We start from the raw sequence: 12,500 nt of genomic DNA on the forward strand, positions 1-12,500 counted from the left end.
AGGCACAGTAGACTCAGAGGAACACCTGGGGGTGACTGGTGGATAGGGGAACAGTGGGGACATACACACCTAGGGGTGGTGACCAGAGTGACACACACACACATACGCACACACACGCACACGTATGCACACACACGCACACACACACACAAGCACTTACGCACACACACGCACACACAGACACTTACGTACACACACACATACGCACACACACACCACACACACACACGCACACACACACGCACACACACACACTTACGTACCGACACACATACGCACACACACACCACACGCACGCACGCACACGTACACGTACACACACACACACACATACACACACATACACAACCGACATTAGATACGCTTAGAGAACATCATATCACAGATCATGTCCACATCTCTCTCTCTCTCTCTCTTTCATACACACACACACACCTCAAGAGCAACTTCTCCCCACACACACACAGACACACATACACACACAAGGCCCACATTACAAGCAATAGGCCATTAGTCCAGGTCAATACGGCCTCAGACACGGCAAAGATCAGGAGCGAAATTGAAAAGTGAATTAGAGAATGTGAGACTCATCTTCCAGCTGAAGGGGAGAAACAGGAGCTCGACTGGGGCCTTCCCTCTCAAGCAATGCAAGCACGCATCATCTCTCTCTCCCTCTCTCATTTTCTCTCTCTCTCTGTCTCTCTGCATCTCTCTCTCACTCTTATTTTTTTCTCTCTCTCTTTTTCTGTAGCTCTGCGTCTCTGGAGTTCCCCCCTCCACCATTATCTGAGCTCTCGCTCTTGGGGAAAAAAAGCTTGCGACTGTACACAGTGTTGGAGCATTGGAGGGGTGTGTGTGTGTGTGTGTGTGTGTGTGTGTGTGTGTGTGTGTGTGTGTGTGTGTGTGTGTGTGTGTGTGTGTGTGTGTGTGTGTGGGGGGGGGGGCAGCATCGCCGCTGTTGTCGTCAGGGAACAAAATAGGAGATCTAATCAAATCAGCCACAGGACCTGGAGCATTATCATGAGAGGAGAAAGAGAGAGAGAGACAGAGAGAGAAAAAAGAGTGAGAGAGAGACAGAAAAGAGAGAAAGAGAGAGAGAGAAAAAAAGAGAGAAGAGAGAGCCCTGGGAAAGAAATGGGGCGATTAGATAATGCCTTGCTTTAATTTCCCGCTGAAAAAGGTGCCGCGCCGCGAAATGTGATCACAACCCAGGCGTCTTTTCAATGCCATTTACATTGTGTTCTTTTTCCTGTCAGCTGGTTGCATGCACGTTCCCCGCGTTCTCTTTCTAGCTCTCCCTCTCTTCTGTCTCTCACGGCAGACTTGCGTTCTGAATTAAATAAGCTCTCTTGGCATGGCAGGGCTGCCAGCACTGGTAAATGGTTACAATTTGTTTGATTCCTCTCCTCTCTTCTCCACATTCCCCTTGAAACTCCTTCTCTCCCTCCTCTCTATTCCATGGCTTCATTCCCTTTTCCCTCCTGTGTCTCTCTTACGGTCTAGCTGCTTTCCAATCTTTCGTTCTCTCACTCCCTCCAATCCTTTCTGTATCTCTCTATCATGGTGTCCAGCTACAACTCCCTGTTCATGTCATTCACTCCATATTACTATTCCCTTTAGTCTCATTCTTTTCCCTCTCTGGAAATAACTTTCTCTCTCTCTCTCTTCCTCTCCCTCTCTCATTTTCTCTCACCACTCCTCTCTTTCTCGTGGTTTCCTTCCATAAATCTCCCTTCATCCCCCTCTTTTCACTTTAATTTACCCTCATCACAATATTGTTTTCTTTGACTTTCCCTTTCTGTCTGTCCTTCCATCTATCTCTCCACATCTCTTCTCTCCTCTCTCTCTCTCTCTCCCTCTCTCTCTCACTCCATCTGTAATAGCAGGTTTGGCTCTTGAGGCGCTGGTAAACGCTGCTCCCTCTCTCCCTCTCCATCACTCCCCCTCCCGCTCCCACCAGCCAAATTACCAGCTGGTTACTATAGAGACGTGTTTATAAATGCGCTTCTCTGTTTTTATGATTCCCAATCTGCCCTCCTCTCTTCTCTCCTGCTCTCCTCTCTCTTTCTCTCTCTCCATACTCCCTTTGTCCCCCTATTCAACTGCAAGCCAATTCTGCCCTAAGATACATCTGCTTCTCTCACTTTTATTGTTCTCGCTCTTCCATTTCTCGATTTCTTTTTTCCCCACCCATTCTATTCCTCCATTTTGTGTCTCTCGCTCTTTCTCTCGACACCTTTTTGGGTCCCACCTCTCCCTCTCTCTTCCTGTTCCTTTTGCCCCCCCCCCCCCGCTCCAGCTCTCTCAACCTTCGTTACACATTTGATTGCAACACACCTCTCAATGTCTCTGGAGGCATAGGAACTGTCATTCTAGCCTGCGATTCAAATGAGATGCAATCCGACAACAACAAACAACCCCTGATGCTCTCTGCATCTTTGTCTTCCCTGGCAGTCAGCAGAGGCATCCACCTTTGACAACAGTAGTAGAAAAAAAGAAGATAGAGCCCAGTTTTTTCCCAATATATTTCACAAACTACATACGTGGGTGTGTTGGAGTGCAATACTAGCTTGTTATTTACCAAAAACCATCCCCTGGTGTTTTTTGTTATCTTAAGGATGGGGTTGTGGGAGTTGGTGGAAGCTGTACTGTAGATGTTGTGGTTAAGGCGCATGGGGCCTCTCTAAACTCTCTCAGAGTCAAAGGTTATAAGCTGACTCATCTTCTCAGAAATGCTTGTAATCAAGTCAACAGACTCAGCTCAACAGACTCTCTGCGTAACCTTGAGCACCATGATGAATGCAAAGACACTCAACAAAAATATTTTCAGAGCTGATGCAGTCATAGCTGCTGATCAGAGGATGCTGAAGAATTCTGTTCACTCTAAAAGGACTAATAATTAAAAGCAAATGTGTTCGACTATCGTAACAGCTGTTGAAACTGATGCATACTCAACAATTAACAGCTGTGGTCATTACTGATGGATAGGCCTACAGGAAGCTGACCCCTCATCAACGCTGATTACACTGTTGTGAAATGCTGCTCTGCATTTGTGCCGGTCTAACCAACAAAGTCCATCACAGACCATTTGTGAAGGTTCATCTGCTGTCTCCCTTTGACACGACGGAATACAAACCAAATCTTTCGCTCTAAAGTCCTAATTTTTCTCTTCCGTCCAATCTTCTGTTCTGTTCTCTTTCTAGTGGCACAGTAGAGAACCATTCACGTCCTACTGTGTCAATTACCCGTCATCAAGATGCATTCAGGATATCCGCTGATTCGATTCAGTGCAAATGGCATGGAATTGTTCTAACTGTAGGTGCTGGGACTCCTGATGGCGGTAATTGGCATGCATTTGCGAGGCCTTTGGCTGACTGTAGCAGAGTGTGAATAAGTGGCCGATCTTGTGTGCCCTGGTTTCTTTCATTCCCTTGATTGTTCCAAAACTTTTCTCTCTCGCCACAGATTTTTTTCCCCTCTCTTGGCGAAAGACTATTTTGTGTGACCTTCCTCGGTTCATCACCGGTGATCACAGAGTGGCGATGGAAATCATGCTGATCGCCCCCGTCCCCCTCCAGCCCTCCAGTGTAAGACCCAGCCCCCCCCCCTTTTTATTTTTTGACACGCGTCCCCCATCTTTCGAGATGGCTCAATGAGTTTGGGGCCCAGCTTTGAATCCCAGAAAAAAAGCAGTGTCTGTCAGGACATGGCAGAGCAAAGATTTGATGTATCGCATCTGATAAGCTCAGATATGCTGCCCCCCCCCCCCCCCAAAAGACACTCCAATCAACAGTTAACCACTCAAAGAATGAGGCCAGGCAAAAACAAGGAAAGGAAAAGAACTTCACTCCACCAACGTAATGACTAGACGCAGATTCACACTCTTTTCCTAGAGGGAATTTATATGAGCCTTGGACTCCAAGCCTTACCATGCGCACTGCGATGATTAACGACCTCAGATTTGACTCCACAACCCAGCTGAATACTCTTGCAGAGTAAATGTTACACATAAAGTGATGTGAAAGTGTCTCCAAAGCAGGTAATAATTCATGACCTTTGGCTGTGAAATAACAGGTGATGAAAGAATTTGGCTATGAAATAATTTGTGCGCTGACACTTTACTTGACAGTATCGACATAAGAGTGACATGACACTGTCATGAACACATGACGCTGTCATGACATATGAAACCTAACCCTAACCTCTAAACCTAACCCTAATCCTAACCCTAACTTGTTGTCGTCGTTCTGTCTTCCACATTTATGAAAGGTTTGGTATGAATGTTGAGTCATGTCTCATGAGTCATGAATGCCTTATGTGCAGTTTATGACAGCTGCTATGAATGTGTTATGAACTTACCAGTCAAGTAAAGTGTTACCCACTTTACTTGACAGTATCGACCTGACAATGTCATGACACATGAAACCTAACACTAATCCTAACCCTAAACCTAATCCTAACCCTAACTTGTTATGACAAAAAACGAATGTCACTTAATAACAGAAGTGTTATGTCATAAAAGTTTATGACTTGTTCATGACACGTTCATGACAGTGTCATTTCACTCTTATGTTGACACTGTCAAGTAAAGTGTAACCAATTGTGCTTTTCTGCTCTGAAGGAAATAGGTTCTTTATTACAAAGCAGGGTTCTTGTAATTGCTATAAAAGACTCTCTGAGATATTTCTCGGACGGCTATCCCTGTGTGGACGGTGTGGCCGCAGACTATTCTCCTAATGTATGCAGTCCATCTGGGATTTCCCCAAATTTCAGCCTGGAGAAGAGAAATGAACACACCCCACACTCTTGACAACTGAGTGGCAGCCTGTGAGGGCCCTTTTTTTTTATTTCTGTGAGAATGATTTCTGATTCGCCGTGACATATTGTAATGTCTGACGGAACGTGACAGATCCTGACGTCTGATTGAATCTGACAGACCGTGATTTCTGATTGGCCGTGGAAGGCCGAGGCCTGATTAGGTGTGACAGACCATGGTGCATGGTCCCAGTGACCGCCCCCGACACACATACACACAACCCAACCCAACTCATCCCATCCCACTCCGCCCTACCCCTGTGGACGGTTGGCACATTAGCACACTGGCACAAACAGACTTGTGTATTGAGTCTCTACGCCGCTGTTCTGGAGGCCCAGTTGAAGCTGATGATGACGCGGCACATCTGGGCACCAGGGAAGTCCATGGTGATGATGCCGAAGCGGCGCGGCGTGCCAACGCGGGCCGTCAGGAACTCGTAGAGGAGCGGGTTGACCCGGCGGGCCAGCGCGTAGGGCCAGGCTCGGATGCTGGCTCCGCTAGAGTAGGTGAGGTACATGCGCGACTTCTCGTCCACCTGGGCCCTCTCCAGGTGCGTGTACACGCTCTTCCACTTCTGCGGGACGTAATCCAGAGATGGCACCTGGAGCAGACCACAGGGACAAGGGGGGACATTTGCATTGACCAGATGCTTTGATCTAAAACAAATATACACAACTCAATAGACCAAGTCATATGGCACACTCTTTGTGTGTATGCATGTCTGGGTGTTTGAGTGTGTGTGTGTGTGTGAATGTGTGCGTGAGTGTGTGTGTATGTGTGTGTGTATGCTGTGGTAATGAAAGTGGAACCTCTTGGTTTAAACTAACAAATGACCTGCCAGACTGAAACGGCCATCTGTCGCCAGTACAAGCCAGTACAATCCACTAACTCGGTTAAAAGGCAGTCATGCACGTTCATATTAAGAATCTGAAGAGTCATGCAACTTATTATATGCACTTCTCTTTTTAATATTTTAATACAACATCAAAAAACATTTTCAATCAAAACCGTTTGATTCATTTTAAATGTCACACCTGCTGGAGAAAACGCTCCTGCTTAAGGTCACAGTGTCTGCTCTATATTTTACAAAACAGATCTTGGCCAGAGAGGAATAGTGATGACTGACACTTGATCCAAAACATTTCCTTGCATAGAGAAGGCATACGTTATGTAACTGTTGTCAAAGAATTAGACTTTTGTTGAGTCAATATAGATCAGTATGTTGAAAAGTTGTGAAGGAGTGAAGAAATTCAGTTTTTTTTTTACTTCTGCGTGTTCTCCTAAACGTTCTCCTAACACTTCTAACAATCCATGCACCTACCGTACTCCTTGACATGACTAGTGCTTATTCTCCTGCACTCTCAGTCATTTGGTAATACTATTTATTATTGTAATATTTCTTGTTACATAAGATCTCCTCTGCTCTGCATAGGGATGCTGGTAACACTTTACTTGAGACTTGATTTACTTTTACTTGATCAGGTAAGAGGTTTGGAACAAAAACGGCAATGCTGCTTTGCGATTGTTGGAGTTTTATTTTGACAAGATGTCGTCGTTCTGTCTTCCACATTCATGAAAGGTTTGGTATGAATGTTAAGTCATGTCTCATGAGTCATGAATGCCTTATGTGCAGTTTATGACAGCTGCTATGAATGTGTTATGAACTTACCCGTCAAGTAAACTTGACAGTATCGACCTGACAATGTCATGACACATGAAACCTAACCCTAATCCTAACCCTAACTTGTTATGACAAAAAACGAATGTCACTTAATAACAGAAGCGTTATGTCATAAATGTTTATGATTTGTTTACGACACGTTCATGACAGTGCCATGTCACTCTTATGTCGACACTGTCAAGTAAAGTGTAACCGGGATGCTCGTTTTGGATATAAATGAATGAATACATGTAAAATGGCCAATGAATAGATGTAAATGTAAATGTGAATGTTGGCGAGTACCTGCCAGTCGTCTGCGATAAACAGTGAAGAGTAGAGCATGCCCAGGGCCGGCCCGGCGAAGTTCTGCAGGACGATGAGCTTCCCACGAGCCTCGCCCATGGTGGGCATGCGGCGGTTGTTCCAGAACAGGTCCCAGCGGGCATAGGTCTGGATGTAGCGCACCACGGCGGCGTAGATGTCCCCCGTCTCGCTAAGCTCCTCGCGCAGACGCATGAGCACCGTCTCGCTGGGGTGCTCCTTGAGGAAGGCGTCCACACCCTGCAGGACGTCGCCGAAGTGTGCGTACTGGTAGGAGATGCCGTGGTGGATGGTCAGATTGCCGCCCACGTGGCGCACGCGCACGTCCAGGAAGCGGACGCCGGCGTGCAGCTGCTGCGCTAGCGACCAGGACTGGCACTCGGCCAGGCCGCCGCCGTACAGTGCCATGGTGTTGTGCGTGCCCGGCATGGTGACCTCGGAGAGCGGACGGCTGCTGGGGATGTCCGCCATCCAGGAAGGGGTCAGGAACTCGGGGGTGGACGTGTCGTCGTAGTCCGGGCGCTGGAGTGCGCCACTACTGACGCTTAGCAACCTAGATGGACCAGGAAGTGACGGGGCACCGAGGAGAGGAACACCACAGATGGGTCAACACTTTCATTATATTATTAAATATAAACACATGGGTTAACACATAACATGTTATTAAGGATAAAAGCAGGCCATCACAGAGTGTAGCTTTAAAATTACAGAATTACAAAATGATTCAAAAATAAGCCGAAGAATAGTGCTTGATACAGCAGTATATTGAAATAGGGCATTAGTGAAAAGGAAATGAAAGAATTGACATTAGGAGCATTATTGTGAAGGACAACTCAGGCACACACACAGACACGACACAAAAGATCTCTGTAATGAAGTGTTACAGAAGAGAACATGACATAATAGGACAGAACAAAACAAAATGGCAGATTATTATAAATAGGAGGGGAGCAGCTCTAGACAGTATATGTGAATAACAGGACGGAGGAAAACACGCAACACTCAACATTCAAGCACGTGACCTTGAATTTGGTGGACAGATAAATCATTTGATAAATGAGGCACATAAAGGGCATCAAAGACATTATTTGGAGGAAAATCACATATAGAAAGCAAAGGCTATTGGACTTTATAGACCCTTTCAATCTCTTTCTAGAGTGTTTCTAGAGAGTTTGTAGAGGGTTTTCCGTTTGCAACATTCAAAACCAACAGAAATACAGATAGCCTACTGACATGAAAGTGAACCAGATTTTAATGCTCTTCATTGTCCTCAAGTTACCAGCTCAATATTGTGTTCTGTGCCACGGGAAATAGGGCCCTAGTAACACACGTTTGATTATGCAGTTGAAAGAGCCTATAGGGGGAGGGGAAATCGCATACAGAAGGTGAGACTAAGACTAAGAAGGCGAAGCTATGTCTGTCATCGTGATAATAGAGCGGCAGCCAAAGACACAGGACACTTACGCAGCACAGCGTGACCAGACTAGTAGCCACAGCGGGGCTGGTCGAGGGTATAGAGAGGTCAAAGGTCAGACAGAACATAATAGCACCCCGAGCCCCAAACACAGTGCCAGGTACACGGCAGGAGGGCAGCGGGGTCGGGCGACAGTGCCAGCGCCACCGAAGCGCCAGCTGCCACACCATTAGCGCGCTGGCAGCCGACCCAGGGCCTCGATCGGCCAGTGCTAAGAGCAGCTGGCACAGAGGCCGCCCAGAGAACAGCGCAATTGTGATGAGTGTGAGTCTGGGCTGCTCTTAAGGTGGGGGAGCGAATGAGTGAGCAAGTTGATTTCACTCAGAGCCAAGAACACAGGTGACAAATGCAAGGAAATTACACATGAGACTCGCTAGACAAAAAACAATGTCTTCTCTCGTAAAATAAGTCAATAAATCTGTGGGGTTTTATTATAGCAAAAGCAACATTGGGAGGAATATGGAAAATGTGTGGAGTGGGTGGATGCAAGAGGTTATTGTGAGGATCTTACCATAGCAAAATAGTCTCCATCAAGAGCAGTTGTATGTTCATTTCTGAGATGTGTCAAAGGGATCTCCAAAGGGAAAATATTTCAGAAATTACTTAAGGTCTCTTCAGGTTAATGTTACAAATTCACTGCTACTTCAGACAAATGGCCATAGCAGACAACCAACCAATAGTTGGCCTGTCACTATGGGTATGAAACAATTTCATAATACTAAAACACACAAAAAAACATAATAATAATTATCATAGGCTACCATGCTACAAAACATAAGGAAAGCTAAATGTTAAATAGAGTTAAATAGACTTAAGTAACACAGTAAAGGCAAAACAGATTGTTATTTCTTGCTGATGTTTTTTTCCTCCTCTGTTGTTCTCAACACTCCAGCACATTCCAATTGTTTCAGTGAGGCCTTTGTCAATGCCGTGCTCATTCTGGACTAACACAACTGCAATTGTTTGTCTCCGGCTGAGTGCGCGCAAACCCTGCACTCCATGCCACTGAACTACAAATGCTGTCAGCCTGGGATCAGCCGAACAGCCTGTGTTCGAACGCAGACTTTTTGGCCCCTTGTGTTATTAAAAAAAAAAAAACGAGCGAGAAGCAGGGCACACTCCCTAGCGCACATACACATTGATGGAGAGCTGGAATGCCTGTGAAGGAATGTTTACCCCCATTGCTGACCCCCTCTGCAAAAACCACAAACATTTCTTGTTGCCCCCAAAGAGCAAAGTGCACATCCCTGACATCAACTCTGAAAAAAAAACAAAAAAAACATGACGAAACAGGAACATGGCGAATGTGTGCCCTTGCCCGGTCGCTACCTGACTGCTATGCTAACGTGAGTTCAGAAATCCCAGGCAAGACAATTACATTAAAAAACCGTCACTTACCCTAATCTGGGGTCAGAGAGCTGCCACAGCACTGCCTGTGAAAACCGGTGTGAAAGGGACACTACTGTCAGGTCTTGGCACACCCCAGTGGTGCTTCAACACCTGTTTTTATGGGCTACATACCTGCTACCTCCATGCTGCCAGCTGTTGACTTCAGAAGGTTGGAGCTTGTGGTGGGAAAACTGATAGCACTTGACCCCCTTGTTTGAGGAGTTCGGTGTATTTTTAGTCATATTTTAACCACTGCAGCAGAGTGCGTTTCAGGGGGTAGACCGTTACAAAATGTGCAGCTCTTGGTCTATTTGGACTTGAGTGTTTGAACTCAAGCCACATCCATTATAGTGAGTGGTTTGGGATTGTTGTCTTAACACTTGTTAGTGAATACTAACAAATTTAAACCAATTTGAAGTCAGTACCATACATGCTTAGTATTTCATAGGAAGTTCAAATATCTCAAACAGCTGTGTCTAAATATAGTCAGCCAAAAGCCTCTGATCCCTACTAAAGAGTGATATGAAATGGAAAATATTTGGTTTGGGAAAATGCCTTCTGTCCTTCAGCACGCACCGGTTGCAGCTGCAAGCTAAAAACAGCCTGAGAAATTGAGCAAACTTAGGTAACTATTTGTTTACACGAAGAGTAAGCAACGCCTTTTATTATTACACCTCATGGCAGTAAATACACAGCAACATTCTCTTTTTTTTTTTTACAACGTCTTCGCCCGCGTAAACAGTCGCACCCCTTACGGTTACAGTGATGAAAATGTGACAGGAATTTACACACGATGATATGTTAACCGCGCTGTCAGCGTCAGCAGTTTTCTGGTCTGCATGCGCTCCGCGTTTCACCGGCAAGTCACTGTAATGATGTTTTGTGATTCACTGCGGGCCTTAAACGCCTCCCACATTGATTCTCTTCTGCTGTGTAAAGGGCCCCTAAATAACCTGTCAGACATAATGAGCAGGGAAGTGTATAGCAATCCAGCCTTAGCGTTAGCGTTTGCACATAATTGTAGCTCTTTTTAACGCGCAAACAAAGACAAACCGCACCACATTTTTTGTCCAGGTCGCCCCCCTATTTTTTATAATCCACCCTCGGAGCCACTGAATATTCATCACTTCTTCTTTGTCATCAGATAACAGCAGGTTGACGGAGAAAGCTGGCAGGCTGTTATGCTAATCTTTAGGGAGGGGATCGCTATGGTTTAGTGGACTCAAACGATGTTTGAAAGGCCATTTTTAGATGATCCATATGTCTCAATAGCCTGCTAACTACTATGTCAGTTGCATACGAATGCACAGTATGTGGTGACATGTACAATGCTCTGTGTCAGCACTTGTGGCGATTCCTTTCACCCATTTTGTACCATAACCGTATAGTGTCCACGTGCAGCTGCACTGGGACCACTGCCAGGGGGTGATTTGTAAAGGTAATATCTGGTCTAACGGGATCGGGGGGAATTGAGACAAAGGTATGTCATCAAGTATCATCACCCACACTAGGCCATTCATACTAATCTCTGACAAGACAAGATAACTGGACAAATGTCAGTATAGTCTACACCTGCAAGATGAACAATGGATAGAAATTATATGAAATGATGGCTTGCTTTTTGACAATATGAAGGTGGATCTACTCATACTGTAGTAATTGACTATAGGCCACAGGGCAGGTGATGGAGGAAAATAAAGGGAGAGAGAGAGAGAGAGAAGCCATTACTCACATGAAAATGTCAGTAGGCTATACATTAAAACAATTGTTATGATGTTATCCCTGATAAAAAGATTGGAATTACACTGTAGAGAAAGAAAATGCTCTTGCTGAATAGAATTGATGTGGCAAAATAACACACTGCATTCTCTATCATGAGCAACACAAGTGGTTAGCTTATCTCTCACTTGTATCTAACAATAAATAAAGACAGCAGATAAAAAAAGATCTGAGATAAAGATGTTGCGGTAGATTTGCCCTGACCCTTTTTCACAGAGATGCAAACACACAAAAAAAAGTGTTTTGATTTGATGCAATTCATGACAGTTATGCATGAGGGTACTCTAAAGTGAAGCGTGTCCACTGCAGTTACACGGTATTGACTTTCTATCTCTCCGTCTCTCCAAATTTGTACTGATGAGGCAAGCGAGAGGCGCCAGGCCTTTCATCCTCCCAAAGTCCCTGCACTATATCCACAGAAATAAATAATAAACAGCATTTAATTAAAATGAAAATGTGCCTTGTTTTGCTGTTAATCCTAATTTATTCTCGGTAATTGAGCTCGCATTTGGGCTTTGCTGATGGAAGACAGGGCCAGTCATAAATAAAGCATTGTGTTGATGCTGTCAACCGTTTAACAGAGTTCTCTCCACTCCTCCCCACCTGACTTCACATCAAGGTGGGGGGGGGGGGGGTAAGGGGATTGTCAGTCCCACTTTCACTCTCTCTCACTCCCCACCACCCCCCAAACACACACACACACACACACACACACACTTACACTCACAAACTAACTCCCTACTCAGCCAGTTAATATCCCTATATCCAGATCTTGCTGCAAAGCTCACACCTTTGGACTTCATTAGAACATGGAGACTTCGACTGTATAACCAAACCTACTACCATTTCCAGCTGTTTTCCCTTTAACTCGTTCAAATTAAACCAAATCGATTGCTTGATGATATTGGGACGAATTCAAATATGGCTATAGCTCTGGATTGTGTGGGCAAATTATACGATTTGGCCAGCCATCTTGGAAACATGATTAGCATAATTAGCATAAATACACCTGCATGTGCTGGTTGTTTCCTGCCAAACGTATTACGGAGTCACTCGAGCTT

At 45.2% G+C, this 12,500-nt stretch overlaps 1 protein-coding gene across 3 annotated transcripts; it reads right to left on the bottom strand.

Annotated features, from left to right (window-relative positions):
- Nucleotides 1–4,799: 4,799 nt before the first annotated feature.
- si:dkey-266f7.9 (uncharacterized protein LOC100006223 homolog) lies at nucleotides 4,800–9,854 on the bottom strand. Of its 3 annotated transcripts, XM_042076695.1 has the most exons (5): nucleotides 9,793–9,835; nucleotides 9,670–9,704; nucleotides 8,783–8,845; nucleotides 6,780–7,350; nucleotides 4,800–5,417 (listed from the first exon to the last, which is right to left on the bottom strand). In XM_042076695.1, the coding sequence occupies exons 3-5, from the start codon at nucleotides 8,821–8,823 to the stop codon at nucleotides 5,130–5,132; spliced, it is 900 nt and encodes a 299-aa protein (XP_041932629.1). In that variant the 5' UTR covers nucleotides 8,824–8,845; nucleotides 9,670–9,704; nucleotides 9,793–9,835; the 3' UTR covers nucleotides 4,800–5,129. The 3 variants fall into 3 exon arrangements, with proteins under 3 accessions (XP_041932629.1, XP_041932630.1, XP_041932628.1); XM_042076696.1 differs by lacking the exon at nucleotides 9,670–9,704 and having other exon boundaries at nucleotides 9,793–9,854; XM_042076694.1 differs by having other exon boundaries at nucleotides 9,670–9,824.
- Between the last annotated feature and the right edge of the window lie 2,646 nt (nucleotides 9,855–12,500).

This window comes from Alosa sapidissima, chromosome 21, assembly GCF_018492685.1.
Source record: "Alosa sapidissima isolate fAloSap1 chromosome 21, fAloSap1.pri, whole genome shotgun sequence".
Classification (NCBI taxonomy): domain Eukaryota; kingdom Metazoa; phylum Chordata; class Actinopteri; order Clupeiformes; family Clupeidae; genus Alosa; species Alosa sapidissima.